This window comes from Pleurodeles waltl, chromosome 3_1, assembly GCF_031143425.1.
Source record: "Pleurodeles waltl isolate 20211129_DDA chromosome 3_1, aPleWal1.hap1.20221129, whole genome shotgun sequence".
In the NCBI taxonomy this organism is placed as follows: Eukaryota; Metazoa; Chordata; class Amphibia; order Caudata; family Salamandridae; genus Pleurodeles; species Pleurodeles waltl.
The window spans coordinates 94,161,697-94,184,696 of record NC_090440.1 but is presented as its reverse complement, the minus strand read 5'-3'; the positions used below and the strand labels follow the sequence as shown (position 1 = coordinate 94,184,696).

At 46.2% G+C, this 23,000-nt stretch overlaps 1 protein-coding gene across 1 annotated transcript in view; it reads left to right on the top strand.

The window, feature by feature from the left end:
• NADSYN1 (NAD synthetase 1) overlaps nt 1–23,000 on the top strand; it is a 154,966-nt gene that overhangs the window by 122,016 nt on the left and 9,950 nt on the right. The window contains exons 17-19 of the mRNA XM_069221909.1: nt 91–222; nt 18,287–18,356; nt 21,280–21,408. Coding sequence (XP_069078010.1) covers nt 91–222; nt 18,287–18,356; nt 21,280–21,408 — 331 coding nt within the window. The remainder of the gene's footprint in view (nt 1–90; nt 223–18,286; nt 18,357–21,279; nt 21,409–23,000) is intronic.

The window sequence follows — 23,000 nt, the reverse complement described above, 5'->3', positions numbered from 1 at the left end:
CATATGATGGTATTTGCAGTGTCACATTCAGTAACATCTTGCAGTCCTAAGGTTCTCTTTCCGTTCTTCTGCTTGATGTTTGTCCTGCAGCCTTCGAGGATACTTGACGAAGTACGACTGCTCCAGCGCTGATCTTAACCCCATTGGCGGTATCAGTAAGACAGACCTGCGGAGCTTCATGGAGTACTGCGTGGACCATTTCCAGCTCACAGCGCTGAGAAGGTGAGTCTACATGAAAGCCGTAATGTGTTGTGTGCGTAGAGCATTACAAAGTCTAATGAGATCTCCTGAAGGTTACCATTATCTACGTCACTCAGGATGACTTGTCATCAGCTGTTAGTTCTAGATCAGGAGTTGGGGAAGGACAGTAAAGGCTGCAGATTCTCTTAGTAGCAGTAATGTAAGTCCCCTGACTTTTTGTAGCTAGGACAACTGCTCACTCAAGGTTAGGAAAAGCAACACAGATGTAGCTCTTAGCATCTATCTATTGCATTATCTCCTTGTAAATTTGTAAACAATGGGGTTTATTTGCATTACACTTAGTGTGTTTTTCCGTTCCCCTCTAAGGATGTGTAGGGCATTGTTGTCCCAGTAGCTCTGTTTCTGATTGCTGGCCTGTTCCCATGCCACATTTTCCAGAGAATGGACAAATAGGTGATGAATGTAGTAGAGATTAGTGCATTTAAGAATAACACACATAAAATGCACAAGTTCACTAAGTAAGGAATGTATTAGTGGCAAACATCTGCCAAGGAGGTAGAAACAGCCAGGTCTGACTGCTCTAGGCGGGGATTAGAGGAAGGCCTGACAAATGTCAGCAGCTAATACATTCTTTACTCTGTGAACTTATACATTGAAGTCTACGTTATTATTATTATCATTATTATTATTATTATCAAACATGACTTGTAAAGCGCTTGGCTGCCAAAAAGATTTCCCAGCGCTTACTGAAATACGAATTGAGTCACTCCTGAATACCCATTAGAAGGGGCAGTTATTTAGAAACCAGGGGCCATATGTACGAAAGCTTTTTCCCATAGACACAGAATGGGTAAAATCCTTTCGTACATCTGGCCCCAGATGATTGAAACAATCAAGTTGAAAGGAAATGCCTCCTTGGCATGGTTACCCCCTGACTTGTTGCCTTTGCTGATGCTATGTTTTGAATTGAAAGTGTGCTGAGGCCTGCTAACCAGGCCCCAGCACCAGTGTTCTTTCCCTAACCTGTACTTTTGATTCCACAATTGGCACACCCTGGCATCCAGATAAGGGCCCTGATGCCAGGGAAGGTCTCTAAGGGCTGCAGCATATCTTATGCCAGCCTAGGGACTCCTCACTCAGCACAGACACACTGCTTGCCAGCTTGTGTGTGCTGGTGAGAACAAAACGAGTAAGTCGACATGGCACTCCCCTCAGGGTGCCATGCCACCCTCACACTGCCTGTGCAGTATAGATAAGTCACCCCTCTAGTAGGCCTTACAGCCCTAAGGCAGGGTGCACTATACCATAGGTGAGGGCACCAGTGCATGAGCACTGTGCCCCTACAGTGTCTAAGCCAAACCTTAGACATTGTAAGTGCAGGGTAGCCATAAGAGTATATGGTCTGGGAGTCTGTCAAACACGGACTCCACAGCACCATAATGGCTACACTGAAAACTGGGAAGTTTGGTATCAAACTTCTCAGCACAATAAATGCACACTGATGCCAGTGTACATTTTATTGTAAAATACACCCCAGAGGGCACCTTAGAGGTGCCCCCTGAAACCTAATCCAACTACCCGTTTAGGCTGACTGGTTCTAGCAGCCTGCCACACTCGAGACATGTTGCTGGCCACATGGGGAGAGTGCCTTTGTCACTCTGTGGCCTGTAACAAAGCCTGCACTGGGTGGAGATGCTATCACCTCCCCCAGGCAGGAGCTGTAACACCTGGCGGTGAGCCTCAAAGGCTTACCCCCTTTGTTCCAGCACCGCAGGGCACTGCAGCTAGTGGAGTTGCCCGCCCCCTCCGGCCACTGCCCCACTTTTGGCGGCAAGGCCGGAGGGGATAATGAGAATAACAAGGAGGAGTCCCTGGCCAGTCAGGACAGCCCCTAAGGTGTCCTGAGCTGAAGTGACTCTAACTTTTAGAAATCCTCCATCTTGCAGATGGAGGATTCCCCCAATAGGGATAGGAATGTGACCCCCTCCCCTTGGGAGGAGGCACAAAGAGGGTGTACCCACCCTCAGGGCTAGTAGCCATTGGCTACTAACCCCCCAGACCTAAACACACCCTTAAATTTAGTATTTAAGGGCTCCCCAGAACCTAAGAATTTAGATTCCTGCAACTTACCGAAGAAGAAGACTGCTGAGCTGAAAAACCCCTGCAGAAGAAGAAAGAAGACACCAACTGCTTTGGCCCCAGTCCTACCGGCCTGTCTCCTGCCTTCTAAAGAAACCTGCTCCAGCGACGCTTTCACAAGGACCAGCGACCTCTGAATCCTCAGAGGACTGCCCTGCTTCAAGAGGAACAAGAAACTCCCGAGGACAGCGGACCTGCTCCAAAAAAACTGCAACTTTGTTACAGAGGAGCAGATTTAAAGACCCCTGCAATCCCCGCAAGAAGCGTGAGACTTGCAACACTGCACCCGGCGACCCCGACTCGACTGGTGGAGAACCAACACCTCAGGGAGGACCCTCCGGCGACTCCGAGACTGTGAGTAACCAAAGTTGTCCCCCCTGAGCCCCCACAGCGACGCCTGCAGAGGGAATCCCCAGGCTCCCCCTGACCGTGACTGCCTGACTCTAAAATCCCGACGGCTGGAAAAGACCCTGCACCCGCAGCCCCCAGCACCTGAAGGATCGGAACTTCAGTGCAGGAGTGACCCCCAGGAGGCCCTCTCCCTTGCCCAGGTGGTGGCTACCCCGAGGAGCCCCCCCCCCCTTGCCTGCCTGCACCGCTGAAGAGACCCCTTGGTCTCCCATTGATTTACATTGGAAACCTGACGCTTGTTTGCACACTGCACCCGGCCGCCCCAGTGCTGCTGAGGGTGTACTTTTTGTGTGAGCTTGTGTCCCCCCCCGGTGCCCTACAAAACCCCCCTGGTCTGCCCTCCGAAGACGCGGGTACTTACCTGCTGGCAGACTGGAACCGGGGCACCCCCTTCTCTCCATTGAAGCCTATGCGTTTTGGGCACCACTTTGAACTCTGCACCTGACCGGCCCTGAGCTGCTGGTGTGGTGACTTTGGGGTTGCTCTGAACCCCCAACGGTGGGCTACCTTGGACCCCAATCTTAACCCCGTAGGTGGTTTACTTACCTGCAAAAACTAACATTACTTTACCTCCCCTAGGAACTGTGAAAATTGCACTGTGTCCACTTTTAAAACAGCTTATTGTGTTTTATGTGAAAAGTATATATGCTACTGTAATTATTGAAAGTTCCTAACGTACTTACCTGCAATACCTTTCAAATGAGATATTACATGTAGAATTTGAACCTGTGGTTCTTAAAATAAACTAAGAAAAGATATTTTTCTATAACAAAACCTATTGGCTGGATTTGTCTCTGAGTGTGTGTTCCTCATTTATTGCCTGTGTGTATGTACAACAAATGCTTAACACTACTCCTTTGAGAAGCCTACTGCGCGACCACACTACCACAAAATAGAGCATTAGTATTATCTCTTTTTGCCACTATCTTACCTCTAAGGGGAACCCTTGGACTCTGTGCATACTATTCCTTACTTTGAAATAGTGCATACAGAGCCAACTTCCTACATTGGTGGATCAGCGGTGGGGTACAAGACTTTGCATTTGCTGGACTACTCAGCCAATACCTGATCACACGACAAATTCCAAAAATTGTCATTAGAAATTGATTTTTGCAATTTGAACTATTTTTCTAAATTTTTAAAAGACCTGCTAGGGCCTTGTGTTAGATCCTGTTTAGCATTTCTTTTAGAGTTTAAAAGTTTGTGAAAGTTTGAATTAGAACCTAGAACTAGTTTTAGATTCTTAAAAAGTACTCCAACTTTTAGAAACATAATGTCTAGTACAGATGTGAATGTGGTGGAACTCGACACTACACCTTACCTCCATCTTAAGATGAGGGAGCTAAGGTCACTCTGTAAAATAAAGAAAATAACAATGGGCCCCAGACCTTCCAAACTACAGCTCCAGGAGCTGTTGGCAGAGTTTGAAAAGGCCAACCCCTCTGAGGATGGCAACACAGAGGATGATGATAGTGACTTGGAAGGAGATTCCCCCCTACCAGTCCTATTTAGGGAGAATAGGGCCTCTCAAGCCCTGACTCCAAACATAATAGTCAGAGATGCTGCTTCCCTCACAGGAGGGACCAACATCTCTGAAATCACTGAGGATAACTCCAGTGAAGAGGACATCCAGTTAGCCAGGATGGCCCAAAGATTGGCTTTGGAAAAACAGATCCTAGCCATAGAAAGGGAAAGACAGGAGATGGGCCTAGGACCCATCAATGGTGGCAGCAACATAACTAGGGTCAGAGATTCTCCTGACATGTTGAAAACCCCTAAAGGGATTGTAACTAAATATGAAGATGGTGATGACATCACCAAATGGTTCACAGCTTTTGAGAGGGCTTGTGTAACCAGAAGAGTGAACAAATCTCACTGGGGTGCTCTCCTTTGGGAAATGTTCACAGGGAAGTGTAGGGATAGACTCCTCACACTCTCTGGAAAAGATGCAGAATCTTATGACCTCATGAAGGGTACCCTGATTGAGGGCTTTGAATTCTCCACTGAGGAGTATCGGATTAGATTCAGGAGGGCTCAAAAATCCTCGCGCCAGACCTGGGTTGACTTTGTAGACTACTCAGTAAAAACACTAGATGGTTGGATTCAAGGCAGTGGTGTAAGTAATTATGATGGGCTGTACAATTTATTTGTGAAAGAACACCTATTAAGTAATTGTTTCAATGATAAACTGCATCAGCATCTGGTAGACCTAGGACCAATTTCTCCCCAAGAATTGGGAAAGAAGGCGGACCATTGGGTCAAGACTAGGGTGTCCAAGACTTCCACAGGGGGTGACCAAAAGAAAGGGGTCACAAAACCTCCCCAGGGGAAGGGTGGTGAGACAGCCAAAAACAAAAATAGTAAAGAGTCTTCTACAGGCCCCCAAAAACCTGCACATGAGGGTGGGCCCAGAGCCTCTTCACAAAACAATTTTGGGTACAAGGGTAAAAACTTTGATCCCAAAAAGGCCTGGTGTCGTAGCTGTAATCAGCCTGGACACCAAACTGGAGACAAGGCCTGTCCCAAGAACAGTACCACTTCTAACTCCACTCCAGCTAAAACTGGAATGGCCAGTCTCCAAGTGGGATCAACAGTGTGCCCAGAGCAAATCAGGTGTCGCACTGAAGCTACATTAGTCTCTGAGGGTGGGGTGGATTTAGCCACACTGGCTGCCTGGCCTCCTAACATGCAAAAATACAGGCAGCAGCTCTTAATTAATGGGACAAGTGTAGAAGGCCTGAGGGATACAGGTGCCAGTGTCACCATGGTGACAGAGAAACTGGTTTCCCCTGGTCAATACCTGGCTGGACAAACTTATCCACTCACCAACGCTGACAATCAGACTAAGGTGCATCCCATGGCTATGGTAACTTTAGAGTGGGGAGGGGTCAATGGCCTGAAACAGGTGGTGGTCTCCTCAAATATCCCAGTAGACTGTTTGCTTGGAAATGACCTGGAGTCCTCAGCATGGGCTGAGGTAGAACTGAAAACCCATGCAGCCATGCTGGGTATCCCTGAACTAGTGTGTGTCAAGACAAGGGCACAGTGCAAGGCTCAGGGTGAAAAAGTAGAGCTGGAGTCTGGAAAAAGGGCCCAGCCTACCAAGAGAAAAGGAAAGTCAGCTGGGAAACCAGCTGCAACACAACAACAAAAAGAGAACCTCTCTTCGCAGGAAGAAGTTCTGCCCTCTGAGGGAACTGAGCCTATGGAGTTAGAACCTTATCAGGTTGAGCTCTTAGGCCCAGGGGGACCCTCAAGGGAGCAGTTGTGTAAGGGGCAAGAAACCTGTCCCTCTCTTGAAGGCCTTAGGCAGCAAGCTGCTGAATAGTCCAATGGCAAGAAAATTGGAACACATAGGGTCTATTGGGAAGATGGGCTCCTGTACACTGAGGCAAGAGATCCCAAACCTGGTGCCACTAGGAGAGTGGTAGTGCCTCAGGAGTTCAGAGAGTTCATTCTGACCTTAGCCCATGATATTCCCCTTGCTGGGCATTTGGGACAAACCAAGACGTGGGAGAGACTAGTCAACCACTTCTACTGGCCCAATATGTCCCAGAAAGTTAAGGAGTTTTGTGTCTCCTGTACCACCTGTCAAGCCAGTGGTAAGACAGGGGGACATCCAAAGGCCCCCCTCATTCCACTTCCAGTGGTGGGGGTCCCCTTTGAAAGAGTGGGTGTGGACATAGTGGGTCCACTTGAACCTCCCACAGCCTCAGGAAATATGTACATCCTAGTAGTAGTGGATCATGCTACTAGGTATCCTGAAGCTATTCCCCTTAGGTCGACTACTGCCCCTGCAGTAGCCAAGGCCCTCATTGGTATCTTTACCAGAGTGGGCTTCCCTAAGGAGGTGGTTTCTGACAGAGGTACCAACTTCATGTCAGCATACCTGAAACACATGTGGAATGAGTGTGGAGTGACTTATAAATTCACTACACCCTATCATCCACAAACTAATGGCCTTGTTGAGAGATTCAACAAGACATTAAAGGGCATGATCATGGGGCTCCCAGAAAAACTCAAAAGGAGATGGGATGTCCTCTTGCCATGCCTGCTTTTCGCTTACAGAGAGGTGCCTCAGAAGGGAGTAGGATTCTCACCCTTTGAACTTCTGTTTGGCCACCCTGTAAGGGGACCACTAGCTCTTGTGAAAGAAGGTTGGGAGAGACCTCTTCATGAGCCTAAACAAGACATAGGGGACTATGTACTTGGCCTTCGCTCAAGGATGGCAGAGTACATGGAAAAGGCAAGTAAAAACCTTGAGGCCAGCCAACAGCTCCAGAAGTTTTGGTATGACCAAAAGGCTGCACTGGTTGAATTTCAACCAGGGCAGAAAGTCTGGGTTTTGGAGCCTGTGGCTCCCAGGGCACTTCAGGACAAATGGAGTGGCCCTTACCCAGTGCTAGAGAGGAAGAGTCAGGTCACCTACCTGGTGGACCTGGGCACAAGCAGGAGCCCCAAGAGGGTGATCCATGTGAACCGCCTTAAGCTCTTCCATGACAGGGCTGATGTAAATCTGTTAATGGTAACAGATGAGGATCAGGAAGCTGAGAGTGAACCTCTCCCTGATCTTCTGTCATCAAACCCTAATGATGGCTCAGTAGATGGAGTGATCTATTCAGACACCCTCTCTGGCCAACAGCAATCTGACTGTAGGAAAGTCCTGCAGCAGTTTGCTGAGCTCTTTTCCCTAACCCCTGGTCAGACACACCTGTGTACCCATGATGTGGACACAGGAGACAGCATGCCTGTCAAAAACAAAATATTCAGACAGTCTGATCAAGTTAAGGAAAGCATCAAGGTGGAAGTCCACAAGATGCTGGAATTGGGAGTAATTGAGCACTCTGACAGCCCCTGGGCTAGCCCAGTGGTCTTAGTCCCCAAACCTCACACCAAAGATGGAAAGAGAGAGATGAGGTTTTGAGTGGACTACAGAGGACTTAATTCTGTCACTAAGACAGATGCCCATCCCATTCCTAGAGCTGATGAGCTGATAGACAAATTAGGTGCTGCCAAATTCTTAAGTACCTTTGACTTAACAGCAGGGTACTGGCAAATCAAAATGGCACCTGGAGCAAAACAAAAGAAAGCATTCTCCACACCTGATGGGCATTATCAGTTCACTGTTATGCCCTTTGGTTTAAAGAATGCCCCTGCCACCTTCCAAAGGTTGGTGAATCAAGTCCTTGCTGGCTTGGAGTCCTTTAGTGCAGCTTATCTTGACGATATTGCTGTCTTTAGCTCCAACTGGCAGGATCACCTGGTCCACCTGAAGAAGGTTTTGAAGGCTCTGCAATCAGCAGGCCTCTCTATCAAGGCATCCAAATGCCAGATAGGGCAGGGAACTGTGGTTTACTTGGGACACCTTGTAGGTGGAGGCCAAGTTCAGCCACTCCAGCCTAAGATCCAGACTATTCTGGACTGGGTAGCTCCAAAAACCCAGACTCAAGTCAGGGCATTCCTTGGCTTGACTGGGTACTATAGGAGGTTTGTGAAGGGATATGGATCCATTGTGACAACCCTCACAGAACTCACCTCCAAGAAAATGCCCAAGAAAGTAAACTGGACTGTAGAATGCCAACAGGCCTTTGACACCCTGAAACAAGCAATGTGCACAGCACCAGTTCTAAAAGCTCCAGATTACTCCAAGCAGTTCATTGTGCAGACAGATGCCTCTGAACATGGGATAGGGGCAGTTTTGTCCCAAACAAATGATGATGGCCTTGACCAGCCTGTTGCTTTCACTAGCAGGAAGTTACTCCCCAGGGAGCAGCGTTGGAGTGCCATTGAGAGGGAGGCCTTTGCTGTGGTTTGGTCCCTGAAGAAGCTGAGACCATACCTCTTTGGTACTCACTTCCTAGTTCAGACTGACCACAGACCTCTCAGATGGCTGATGCAAATGAAAGGTGAAAATCCAAAACTGTTGAGGTGGTCCATCTCCCTACAGGGAATGGACTTTATAGTGGAACACAGACCTGGGACTGCCCATGCCAATGCAGATGGCCTTTCCAGGTTCTTCAACTTAGAAAATGAAGACTCTCTTGGGAAAGGTTAGTCTCATCCTCTTTCGTTTGGGGGTGGGGGTTGTGTAAGGAAATGCCTCCTTGGCATGGTTACCCCCTGACTTTTTGCCTTTGCTGATGCTATGTTTTGAATTGAAAGTGTGCTGAGGCCTGCTAACCAGGCCCCAGCACCAGTGTTCTTTCCCTAACCTGTACTTTTGATTCCACAATTGGCACACCCTGGCATCCAGATAAGTCCCTTGTAACTGGTACCAAGGGCCCTGATGCCAGGGAAGGTCTCTAAGGGCTGCAGCATATCTTATGCCACCCTAGGGACCCCTCACTCAGCACAGACACACTGCTTGCCAGCTTGTGTGTGCTGGTGAGAACAAAACGAGTAAGTCGACATGGCACTCCCCTCAGGGTGCCATGCCAACCTCACACTGCCTATGCAGTATAGATAAGTCACCCCTCTAGTAGGCCTTACAGCCCTAAGGCAGGGTGCACTATACCATAGGTGAGGGCACCAGTGCATGAGCACTGTGCCCCTACAGTGTCTAAGCCAAACCTTAGACATTGTAAGTGCAGGGTAGCCATAAGAGTATATGGTCTGGGAGTCTGTCAAACACGGACTCCACAGCACCATTATGGCTACACTGAAAACTGGGAAGTTTGGTATCAAACTTCTCAGCACAATAAATGCACACTGATGCCAGTGTACATTTTATTGTAAAATACACCCCAGAGGGCACCTTAGAGGTGCCCCCTGAAACCTAATCCAACTACCCGTGTAGGCTGACTGGTTCTAGCAGCCTGCCACACTCGAGAAATGTTGCTGGCCACATGGGGAGAGTGCCTTCTTTGTCACTCTGTGGCCTGTAACAACGCCTGCACTGGGTGGAGATGCTATCACCTCCCCCAGGCAGGAGCTGTAACACCTGGCGGTGAGCCTCAAAGGCTTACCCCCTTTGTTCCAGCACCGCAGGGCACTCCAGCTAGTGGAGTTGCCCACCCCCTCCGGCCACGGCCCCACTTTTGGCGGCAAGGCCGGAGGAGATAATGAGAATAACAAGGAGGAGTCCCTGGCCAGTCAGGACAGCCCCTAAGGTGTCCTGAGCTGAAGTGACTCTAACTTTTAGAAATCCTCCATCTTGCAGATGGAGGATTCCCCCAATAGGGATAGGAATGTGACCCCCTCCCCTTGGGAGGAGGCACAAAGAGGGTGTACCCACCCTCAGGGCTAGTAGCCATTGGCTACTAACCCCCCAGACCTAAACACGCCCTTCAATTTAGTATTTAAGGGCTCCCCAGAACCTAAGAATTTAGATTCCTGCAACTTACCGAAGAAGAAGACTGCTGAGCTGAAAAACCCCTGCAGAAGAAGAAAGAAGACACCAACTGCTTTGGCCCCAGTCCTACTGGCCTGTCTCCTGCCTTCTAAAGAAACCTACTCTAGCGACGCTTTCACAAGGACCAGCGACCTCTGAATCCTCAGAGGACTGCCCTGATTCAAGAGGAACAAGAAACTCCCGAGGACAGCGGACCTGCTCCAAAAAAACTGCAACTTTGTTACAGAGGAGCAGATTTAAAGACCCCTGCAATCCCCGCAAGAAGCGTGAGACTTGCAACACTACACCCGGCGACCCCGACTCGACTGGTGGAGAACCAACACCTCAGGGAGGACCCTCCGGCGACTCCGAGACTGTGAGTAACCAAAGTTGTCCCCCCTGAGCCCCCACAGCGACGCCTGCAGAGGGAATCCCCAGGCTCCCCCTGACCGCGACTGCCTGACTCTAAAATCCCGACGGCTGGAAAAGACCCTGCACCCGCAGCCCCCAGCACCTGAAGGATTGGAACTTCAGTGCAGGAGTGACCCCCAGGAGGCCCTCTCCCTTGCCCAGGTGGTGGCTACCCCGAGGAGCCCCCCCCCTTGCCTGCCTGCACCGCTGAAGAGACCCCTTGGTCTCCCATTGATTTACATTGGAAACCCGACGCGTGTGTGCACACTGCACCCGGCCGCCCCAGTGCTGCTGAGGGTGTACTTTTTGTGTGAGCTTGTGTCCCCCCCCCCCGGTGCCCTACAAAACCCCCCTGGTCTGCCCTCCGAAGACGCGGGTACTTACCTGCTGGCAGACTGGAACCGGGGCACCCCCTTCTCTCCATTGAAGCCTATGCGTTTTGGGCACCACTTTGAACTCTGCACCTAACCGGCCCAGAGCTGCTGGTGTGGTGACTTTGGGGTTGCTTTGAACCCCCCAACGGTGGGCTACCTTGGACCCCAATCTTAACCCCGTAGGTGGTTTACTTACCTGCAAAAACTAACATTACTTTACCTCCCCTAGGAACTGTGAAAATTGCACTGTGTCCACTTTTAAAACAGCTTATTGTGTTTTATGTGAAAAGTATATATGCTACTGTAATTATTCAAAGTTCCTAACGTACTTACCTGCAATACCTTTCAAATGAGATATTACATGTAGAATTTGAACCTGTGGTTCTTAAAATAAACTAAGAAAATATATTTTTCTATAACAAAACCTATTGGCTGGATTTGTCTCTGAGTTTGTGTTCCTCATTTATTGCCTGTGTGTATGTACAACAAATGCTTAACACTACTCCTTTGATAAGCCTACTGCTCGACCACACTACCTCAAAATAGAGCATTAGTATTATCTCTTTTTGCCGCTATCTTACCTCTAAGGGGAACCCTTGGACTCTGTGCATACTATTCCTTACTTTGAAATAGTGCATACAGAGCCAACTTCCTACACAAGTCTTCAAAATTTTCCGGAATGCAAAGAGAGAATCACATTCTCTCAATGTTGCAGGCAAGTTATTCCAGAGTTTTGACCCCAAATAAGAACATGCACGGCCTCCTTGGCAGGATTTTCTAATTCTAGCAATCACAGCCAGCTTCAGATGGCTAGACCACAGCGGGTGCTTCAGGAAATATCCAAACCTCAAGGATCTCAAATAAATGGGTCCGGTGTTAAGTAGGCATTTGTGCTCGCAGCACCAGGCCTTAAATTGCACCCGCCGCTGAATGGGAAGCCAGTGGAGGGACCTAAACAAACTGACAGTACCCGAAAACTTAGACCGGTGGAGCAAAAATCATACAGCAGTATTTTGCACAGTCTGGAGGCGTTTAAGTAATGATTTTGCCTCCCTGCCAGCCTGGAGATAACTAAGGCTTGTACCACGGTTCTCTGAGATGAGGTAAAAAGGCAGTAGAGAATCTTCTTGAGACATTTCAGTATGCCAAAACAAGTGGCAGCTACCTTGTTAATCTGCTGACTCAGTAAGTTTGTGATCCAACAAGACTCCCAAATTCTTTATGACAGCGACAGGATTATCTGCATTTACCCAGAGATGAAGGACACAAGTGCGTGCCCCAATGGATGGAAGGGTTACCCATCAACAAGACCACCATCTTGTCTCAGTTTAACTTTAGGAGGTTTGCGCCCATCCATGCTGAAACTTGAGCAAGACAAGAAGGCAAAGCTGTGATGTTCTGGTTCTCCTTAGATGACAGTTATACAACAGTTGTGTATACTAAAAAAGTGAGGCCACAGTTTTCCACAATGTCTGCCAAAGGTCTGACATACAAGTTGAAAAACAGAGGACTCAGAGTGGATCCCTGTTGCACACCTGAAGCTAGAGAGAATATTTTTGGCATATATTGGTTAGTATGCACCTGAAAGGTGTGATTGCCCATTCCTTCTGGTCTTCTTAGGAGCATATTATGGTTAACAGTATCAAATGCTGCACTGAGATCTAACGAAAACAGTGCAGCAGCACCGCTTTCGTCCAAATGATGCCTCAAAAACTCCATGATGGACAGGAGTGCTGATTCGGTACTATGACCTGCTTGAAATCCAGATTGAGAAGGGTGGAGTATCTCACTCTGTTCTATGTATCTTCACATGTTTTTCTAACACTTTAGCAAAGATGGGCAACAAAGATATAGGCCTATATTTAGACCATACAATGGGGTCTACATTGGGTTCTTTCAGTAGCGAGGTTGACCAAAGCAGTTTTCCAGATTTTCAGAACCACACCCTCTGCCAAGGATTGATATAATAGTTGGATAATCCGCTCCATACCTTGATGGGAAACCTTCCCCATTATATCTGGAGGGCCGGGATCCAGTGAGGAGACTGATTGATTTAATGGATGACAGGATGGCCTTAAAAGATGGCACGTCCAAAGGCTGAAACTCCAGCAGTCTAGTATCTACCTTAGGGATACTTGTAAGAAAGGTAACCTCAGCTGTGTTGGAAAAGAAAGCCTTAATATCATCCACTTCTTTGATAGAAAAAAAAAAATTCGGCAAGTTCCTCACACTGCATTTGAGAGAGAGGAGTAACTGGTACCAAGTTTGTAAGATCCGAAAAGGCTCTCACTAAAAAGAGTCTTAGGACAGTTTTGGGTGGCAGTGATTTTATTCGTGAAGTATATGGCTTTCGCTTCACAACAGATTTTACGGTAAAACTTTAAGGCATTCTTATAGATTACTTTATCTTCGTTATTATAAGTTTTACGGCATGTTCTCTCTAGCTGTTTGCATGATTTTTTTCTCTTTAATAAGAGATTCATTGTACCATGGAGCTAGGGATCTAAGGTGCCTCTTAGTTGTAATAGGTACTAAGGTGTCTAAAGAGGATCTGAGCCAATTGACAATCACGGGTGTATCTAATACCACCGAGTCACAGAGCAAAGGGGGGTTCACCTCAAGAATAGCATTCACTGAGATATATCCAATTTTGCTAAACTTCCGCTAGAGGAGACAGACTTCTTTTCCTGACACTGTGGCATAGAAACTATTCGAAATGAGCAGGGAACTGCAAGATGGTCAGACCATGTCCAAGGCATAGGCTTGTCCTTCTGTACCATTTCCAGATTTGTGAATGTTGAGTCCAGCAGATGTCCAGCTTTATGAGTAGGGGAATAACTAATCAACTTAATGTCTAAGGCAGAAAAAATCTCAATTAAAGACCTCGCCGTAGTACAAGTTTTATCCTCTGAATGTATAATAAAATCTCCAAGAAAAGTAAAGTTAACATATTTAAAGATAGCTGGGGCTAGCCCTTCAATAATATTTGAGCACTAGTTACCCACCATACCCAGAGGACGGTAGATTAAAGCTCCAGACTTAGTAAATTTCTTCCTTAGAGCAATGGAGAACAGCAAAGCCTCACAGTCTGGAATATTACGTTTCTCAATCTTACATGCAAACTTATCTTTTCAAAGTGATTGCAATTCCACCACCCTTTCTATCTGTGCGATCAACATGAGAAATACAATAGCCAGCCGGGAGAGCTGCTGCAATATCCGGGCCTGAGTATAATTTAACCATGTTTCACTAAGAAACTTGGCATCGGGGTTCTGGTCGATTAAAAAGTTAAACATGTTGATGTTTAATTAAGGAACAACAGTTTAAACTAAAGAATCTACATCAAACATAATTAGATTCTTTCTCCAGTATCATATGGTTATATAAAATGCTGTCATTATCTTTGCTATGACCTAATGGCCTATTAGTGAAAACTAGGAGCTTGGAACATGAGATGGTAAACTGAAAGGGGCAGTGTGAACAATGACTCTTCCCTGAGGGGATGTCAAGCGAATAGCTACCAGCCTCTAATAAAGGGGGACTTAGGGCATACAATACTGGGGCGGAATAAACAAGCCTACCTGCCGGATGAGGAACAGCATCCCTGGCTCCTGGGCCCGTTCGGGTGCGGACGGGCACAGATGGGCTTGTCTTAGACATGCCACGGCCGCACTCAAGTAGGCAGGCCAGGAGCTAATGGCTTGAAGCAAAGATGTTAGCGCGCTAACCACTCGTGGCCAATGACAACAAAAGATGCCCACTAAAAACTTCAATTCCTCCTTGAATTCCCTTTCCTCCACACAAAAAACTTTTTAATACCTTAATTGATTTTTAAATGAGCAATGATCAGCATCTTAACTTCATTTGTCCAATATACATTACAAATATAACTCGTCACAATACTTGAATATTGAACATTTCCCTAACATCCCCCACCCCCTCATGCTGCGTAAGCATTACAGACTACAGTATCTAGATGTGTCATAGGGGTCCGTAGAGAGACCAGCGGGATCTCAACAAGAGGCAGTAGTCCGATACAGATTTAAAGATAGCGCATATCATGAGGAAACACATTGATTGAAATGAGACTGCACATAACCCTTCACCCACAGTATGTCTCATGTTCAATTTCTAACTCGTCTCACCTCCGGTGTCATCACCAGCTATTTCCGCCTCCCTCTCCTTCCGCAGCTCTGTCAACATCAGTGCCCAAGCTGCCAAATCGTGCGCTAGTCATTCATCTTTCTGCACGTGTTTCATTCTCAGTTATTCTGCTTTTGCCTATTCTAACATATCTCTGAGCCAGGTGTCTTAGTCAGGGGGGCTGTGCACTCATCCACCTGATGGCGATACGCCTCTTCACCAGCAGTAGACCCACAGAAGGAAACAGCTGAGTTTCTTTTTTGCTGGGGACACAGTATGACCCACTATCACCATTCGCATATCATGTGAAACGTCCCACCCTGATGCCTTATTTAAAACTTCCAGTGCTCCCGTCCAGTAGGGCACAATCATTGCGCATCGCTACACCACATGTAAAAATTCTGCTACAGGGGATCCACAGCAAGCTCATTGGGATGAGCAAGCAGCATATAGTTTCTGTAAGGTGGTAGGTGTTAGGTATGTCTGATGCGTAAAGTTGTACTGTATTAGCCTAAATTGTGCATTGAAGCTCACCGTGCAGGCTCCTTCATGGATCTGCTCCCAGTCACGGGTAGTGAGTCAAACGCCCAGTGTGTCTTCCCATTTTGCTTGTGCTTTGGGCACAATTTTGGGCAGATCTGCTCTCAACGTGTGATAAAGATGCTAAATCAGTCTTCGAGCCCCTGCCAGGGCGAGTAACGCAGTTCAGGTCTGCGAGGGTGGTGCTTCCTCAGGGAAACAAGGCCATATTTCTTGTGCCATATCTTAGCATATTGGAGATATTGTCCAGGTCCTAGTGTAAATGAGTCTCTTGCATCCGCCCATGTGTTAAATTGGCCACCCAAGAATAAATCTAGGAATTCACATCTGACGGCTCTCCAACGTTGCATAGATATCACTTCAGGTAGTTGAGCAAATGGGTGTAGTGACCAGAGTGGAGTATCTTGTGGGTAAGGGGCATGCTCTATAACTCTTTTAACCACACACACTCCCAGATTCAGCAAACTTGTGTAATGGGGGGTACCGGGGGGTTGGAGGGGTCCTGCAGTCATCCTGGAGCCTTGCATAAGGAGCTCTGGGAGTGTGATATTCCAGTAGGAGTCTTGCAAAAGGTCCTTTTCCCAGTTTTTATCCTCGTTGAACCACTGGACTGCGTACTGTAGCTGAGCCGTGAAATAATACAGCTCCACATTATGGATTTCAAGTCCCCCTCGCCCTCATGTCTGTTTAAGCATCGAGAGCCCGATATGCTTTCGTTTATGGTTCCATAGCAGGTCAAGAATCAAACTATCTGTCTCCACAAAGTTGTTCTGGGGTATCTCCTACAGCGTGTTTTGTAAGTTGTAGAGGCTTTTGGGAAGCACCACCATCTTTGCGACTGCCGCCCTACCCATCAAGAATGAAAGGAGGTTGCTCCAGAACCAGATTGAGGCCCTCAACCCTTACTGTACTCTGCGCGTGTTTAAATCAAGAAATGTTTGTTTCTTGTAGGTGAGTCGGACCCCCAAATATTGTACACCTTCCCCGGCCCATGGGCATCCCAGCTCCGGGAGCGGTGCAGACTGTGGCCCAACCAAGCCACCAAGAGGCAACAGTTTGGATTTACGGACATTAACAAATAGGCCTACGCCTCACTAAAGAGTTGGAAAAGGAGCAGTAGCACAGGAACAGAGGCCACGGGGTTGTGCATATATTATCAGAGCATCATCTGCATATAGGGACACCACATGTTTGATGTCCCCGTCCCCTACTTTAATTCCCCAGGGGTGTAGCACACGGCGGAGCCTGGCCACCGTAGGCTCCAGCGAATAATAAGGGTGATAAGGGCAGCCTTGCCGGGTGCCCCTATAAAAGGTTCCCGACAAAGTACCTCCTGTGCGTACTCTAGCACCCGGGTCAGTATATAACAGTTTAACCCATGCCATATATATGGGGCCCAATCCCACTTTCTCCGTAACACGCCACAGGTACTCACACTCAACTGCCTCACAAAAAACTTTATCCACACAAGTCTCCCAAAGAGTTTCCTTTTTTATAAAAACGCCACAGTGAATATGTATACAAATAAAGGAAGCGGAGGCTCAGTTACCATACAAACAGCCGGTCTGACCGTGCCACGGCCGCACTTGCGTAGGCAGGCCTGAGCTAATGGCCTGAAGCAAAGATGGCTAACCACTTGTGGCCAATATCAACAAATAATGGCCGCTATAAACTTGAATTCCCGCCTCAAATTCCTTTTCCTCCACACAATTCCCCCCCAAAAGCAGACAAAGCAGACAGTGAACATTGCGAGGGTTCTGGCCGGGGGGGGGGGGGGGGCCTGCACTGCCCATGCCATATGCCCCTGCACCCGTTCTCTGCCAGCCTTTTCATGACTGTGCTACTGCCATCAAATGGCTGGTGGAGTATGAGGTTGTAATCCCCAGGGCAGCACTAGTCGATTAGGACCACCGCCAGGCCACTGGGATCCTTGATCCTGGTGAAGATGGCGGTCCCATCTAGTCCGACCGCCAGGGTTGAAATATGGCACTTGGACCACCACATTGGCAGCAGTCTGGCCACCATCCGCAAGTCTGGCAGTCTAGTGACCTCCAGAATCGTAATGAGGGCCATTATGTCAAAAACTTTTGGAGGACCACAGATGCCTCAATAAGTTAGAATGATCCTTTTTTATGATAATCTCTGCTTTGAAGCCCTCAATAAATGTGCTATTCTGAGGAATCCATTTTAAAATGTTATTTGCCAGATAGTTTAATCAGAAGCCTTGCCCAAAGACCTACAGTCACAAGGGAAAGAATCTTTATTGGAAGGACCCACATGGACCTTTATATCAGTGAATTTCCAGGCTGTCCATAAGTTCTGATCTCTGAAGAAACAATGGTGATTTAGGATGAAGGTTTCCAGTGTCTGCATACAAGAAGGAATCTACAAGTTGCTCGAATTACCAAATATGTCTGCAAAATGACTCTCTCAGTTATCCAATAGCCCTGTCTCACTTCATGCCTATGTAGACTCTTATCCATAAAATCATATCACACATAGTTGAAGATATGTAATAAGATATACTCTATACTTGGCAGCACAGTGTTGTGCAGAACAAGACATAAAGAAGCATCTTTAGTAAAGCAACATTGAATATGGAGTCATTTGTAGTATTTCAAAGTGCAATAACTTGAAATAAGAAAGTTAACGGAGAATTTCATAACCTGCGTCTGTATACTGCCACAGGTGGTGTTACACAATCTTTGCCGTAACCTACACTGTATTTATTTTGCAGCATTTTGGTGGCTCCGCCCACCGCAGAGTTGGAGCCGCTGGCTGACGGACTAGTGTCTCAAACCGACGAGGTAACCTAACGATTTCCCATTATTCTTTGCAGTAGTGTGTTTTTGTTAGTTTATTTATTGGCAATTATCAAAAGTGAGGAAGGACGGAGAGGATGAAAGAAACAATGTGTTGTCTGTCACCTCTCAGTGCAGTGTGTCTTAATTGGAATGTCACAGAATGTTTTATTGCTTGCCCATCTTTGGATTTAACCAATACCAATTTACAGCCAGCTGTCTATAGAGCTCAGTCCTGTCTCTTATATGTTGTCCAGGACTGCTTTTCATCTGCTAGAGTTCACCTCTCGCTGTGTAATACGGATACTTTAGATCCATGCATCCATTTGAAATACTATACGCTACTGAAGCATAATTCTTTATTTTGAGAACTTTAAATAGATCACATTGATTCCACACGTGCATGTTATGGCCATTTCGACATAAATATTCCCCAGTTCCTCGGAAGACTACACTGAGGAGAGGAGGGGTTCAGTTATGGTTTTAAACATTTAATCTAGCACTGGTTTACCATGATAGGTGTTTGGCTCACACCAGAATTCACATTTTCAGACTGTTTTCACTGATAAACCCGAGCACAGGCTTCCAGCATCCTCTGGTGTCTCGTTCATGGTTTTGAGAATTAAGTAAATTAAAATACAGAGACACGAGAGTGATATGTGGGAACATGAGATCCTCCTTCCCTGCTCTGACCCTTTCTTTTGTCCATAATTTCCTGCAAGAACGGGGGAAGGAAGTGCTTAGATCCCTGTAACTGGCTTGAGAGACTTGCTCTTCCCTTACCTGCTGCCACCACAACTCAGTTACCATCTCCATAGGAGCATCACATCTGCGACAATGAACAAAGGGCATCGGGTGGAACATGTCCCTTAGAAAGCACAGTTGTTCCTTCCGCATTGTTTGATAATAGGCCGTACCAGTTCCCTGTCCTGAGGAGACCCTGGAACTTAAAGGGGTCGAATCGCATTGACCTCGCTAACCAGGGAAATTGAGCAAACAATCTCTGTGGAAGCTAGCGGAAAGATCTATTATATTCCAGTTTGGCATCCGCTAAACAAGAGCGAGCATCTTCTTTTAATTATCATTTGTACGATCTAACTACACAAAGCTTTGACCGTACCCTTTATTATGAGCCTTTGGAACCGAAAATGATTCTTAATTGTATTTGTTTTGGTCACATAGATTGGTGACAGGACACTGACATTTTTCACATTATTTTGTATGTTGTGACGACATTATTTGTGAATTCTTCAGTGTGATTAAGTGTATGATCTTCATGTTAAACTGCCTTTTTGCTAAATTATTACTATAAAAAATGACTTTGAAAAAATACTGTGTAAAAAAAAAAACTAAAAAAAAAAATGATTAATTGACTAGTGGATTTGATCATTCTGCTTTGTCTCTGTACTCTGTACTACTAGGCATAATCACGGTTGCAGGTGTTTCCATAGCCAAACAATCTCATGGAATACCATTACTGAAAAACCATTTAATCTAAACTCTTTAATTGAAATTTCCAGAATGAATGGCATTTACTTTTTCATAGAAACCAGTTCATAGAAATTGGCTTTTGAATGCTTATCTTTGAAGTGTAGATGCAATGGTTGTGGGTTTTACTTTCAAAACCACTTTTGTTTGAGAAATGTATTTCCATGCATTACTTCAGGGGGCATTATTTCATATTTATGTATTTTACATTGTCAAACAGTTTAAATATGTTTAATTTACTGACCTATCACCACTTGTAAACACCATCAATCGCTGACCCCTCACATCCCCAAAACACCATCATCCCTGCCTCCAAAGCCTCTCACCGCCTAAACCACACGCATCCCGAACCCTAAAAGTTCTTTCTACCACAAAAATCCACCATTCTTGAACTATAAAATAACTCACTGCCCCTAACCCCACCCATCCCTGAACCCTAAAAACCCTTTCTGGCCTTCAACACCAGCAATCCATGACTCTTAAGAACTCGTCATCACCATAAACAACTCACCCCTGAATCCTAAAAAAAACCCTTTCAACATGTAAACTCCACCCATCCCTGAATCCTTAAAACCCCTCACCACCCTAAACGATACCCCATCCTGATCCCTAAAAAGTCTTCACCATCCCAATACCCATAATTGAACCTTACAAACCCTCACCAGCCCTAAACGCTGCCCATTCATGAACTATAAAAACCCTCAACACATTTACTCCACCTATCCCTGAAACCTAAAAATACCTCACACACCTAAACAACACTCATCCGTGAACCCTGAAAACCCCCTCACACACTCCATCCATCTCTGAACCCTAAAACCTCTTTCTATGCCCGAAATCCAATTATTCCTAACCCATGAAAACCTCTCATCGCTCTAAACATTACCCACCCCTAAGCCCAAAACCCTACAGAAGTCCTAAACTCTACATAAGTTGAATGTAATATTCCTTTAATTTAATTTAACTAAGTTTCCTTTAATTTTCGATTGTTTTGTAGTACCTTAAAATTGTCATTCCTTAAAATTGGTTTTCCATGGTTTGGCTTCCTCCAATGTCGTTTCTCAGTTTTTGGTTTGCATTAATCCACAGACATCACATATATCACATGAGGGATACCTTTTTTGGGTGCTTATAAATATTCAGTGGTCCAGCCTCTCATGACTTAATGACCCCACCCCCTCCGTGCCCGGAAGTATTGCGGATGTACCTCTAGAGCGTGGTAATTATTTAATGTTTCTTTGTTGCTCGATTACCAGAACCTAGGACTTTGTATTTGCCAAATAGCCTGTGCTGCTTGCCCATCCTTGAGGAAGCCCCAGAGTGCACTATGGCAGAGAAACCAAAGTGGTCCCCGGTAGTAACAGCCCGTGGCCTAGTTTTGAACAGTTTTCTATCGTCAGTCATCCTGACTCACCTGTGCCACCTCTTCGTTTCTACTCAGGCAGACATGGGGATGACGTACACAGAGCTCTCGGTCTACGGTAAGCTGAGGAAGGTTTCTAGGACTGGACCATACAGCATGTTCTGCAAACTCGTCAACACCTGGGCGCACATTTGTTCACCAAGACAGGTGAGAATGAGCACATCTTGTTGCCCAAAAATCAGATAATGAGGACCAGATGGTAGATTGAGGGCTGCACATCTGCACTGTGGTCCATAGATAGCACATTTTTGCATAATTAATATTTCGGCATAATTTGCATCGTGGGCAAAAGTACAGATGCATTTGTGGGTTTACAAATATTACATAATGCAGCATATCACAAATATAAACTCAGCAAAAGTAGTGTTTTCCGAACCAGATGTTTGCAAGACTTTTTTTTTGTTGTAAGTATGATAATCTTTTCATAGAAAAGAAATTCAAAGAAGAGGAAGGAGCCGAGTGTGGCACATATTGTCTCTCCAAGGGCAACAAAAGCCAGCATTACGAGACACCTCATCCCAGGCCATCTTTCTTCACTGTAGTGGATGGTGCAGTTAACTAGTTGTTAGAGCCCAGCGCCAGGGGAAATCTGGCAGCACCAAGTGTTTGGGAAAAGTGAAGGTCCTGCGTAATCCAGGAAGTGATAACAAGATTTTCTTACTGGCAGTGCTCTATGCGCCACAGTTCATTGCATGAACACACAGTTAAGTCCTATTTGTTTTATGTCATCCATTTTGGGATACTGTCACAGGGATGGTGGTTTTCTGTCCCTTGCAGGGCTCAAATCTTTGGTTGCAGCCAGTCACAGATGGTTGCAAAGTACGACCTTCCCAATTAATATTTATTGGGTAGGTCGTTCTGCGACTCACTGGGATTCCTTATTTTATAATTCAACTTATTTGTATATAGTTCGATTTGCAAATTACAATGTTGGTCGCATATAGTTGGTATGCAAGCACTTTTGTGACTGCTTAAATTGTACATTTGGCCTTCGGGGCATTATTTAGTTCAGCACACTCACATCCTTGCAGTTTTTTTTTAGCGGTAATCTTAACTGCCCTTGTGTTCTCAGTGCCTCATGTTCCCTCTGTGTTTCTAATTCAGGTGCTTTTAGAATGTTTTACCTCTCACTTTCAGTATTCTTCGGTCTCAGAAGCCACTGAGATGGAGATTACTGGCCAGAGTTACATAGGTGTCTTTGTTAGAATTAGGAGCGGCAAGCATGACCTCAGTTGTGGATTTAATGCACGTTTCCTTGCTGTGATTTGTTCAAGACAATATTTGATGTGGGTCGCCTGCTACAGGGTTGCGTGTTGCACAGATGGTCTGGAGAATAGTAGGATCCATTTGGACCCTGTTTAAGGGTGGGGGGGGTGGTTGTGGTTTTTGCACAAGATGGTAGTTTCAGTTCTGTGAAGCTGGCGATAGCCACCTAGCCCTAAGCAACTATAATGCGCTTGGGGTTGTGTCTCGGCCCCAGAAGGTGTTAGACTTTATAGACGTTTGATTGTGTTTTTCAAATTAACAGTTTTCTCTTACTTACATGTTAATTAAGTGTTTTATAAAGCAAAGCACTGGAGTTTGTTTTATCATGCTGAATCTGAGTTTTAACCCTACCGACTGCCCTTAACAAGCCTTAACTACCCACCGGTACTACCCTGAAAGAGTCAAAGGCATAAAGGGGGAAGCTTGGCGATCCAGGTGGAGTCCACTAGTATAATCACACAGGATACTGCCTA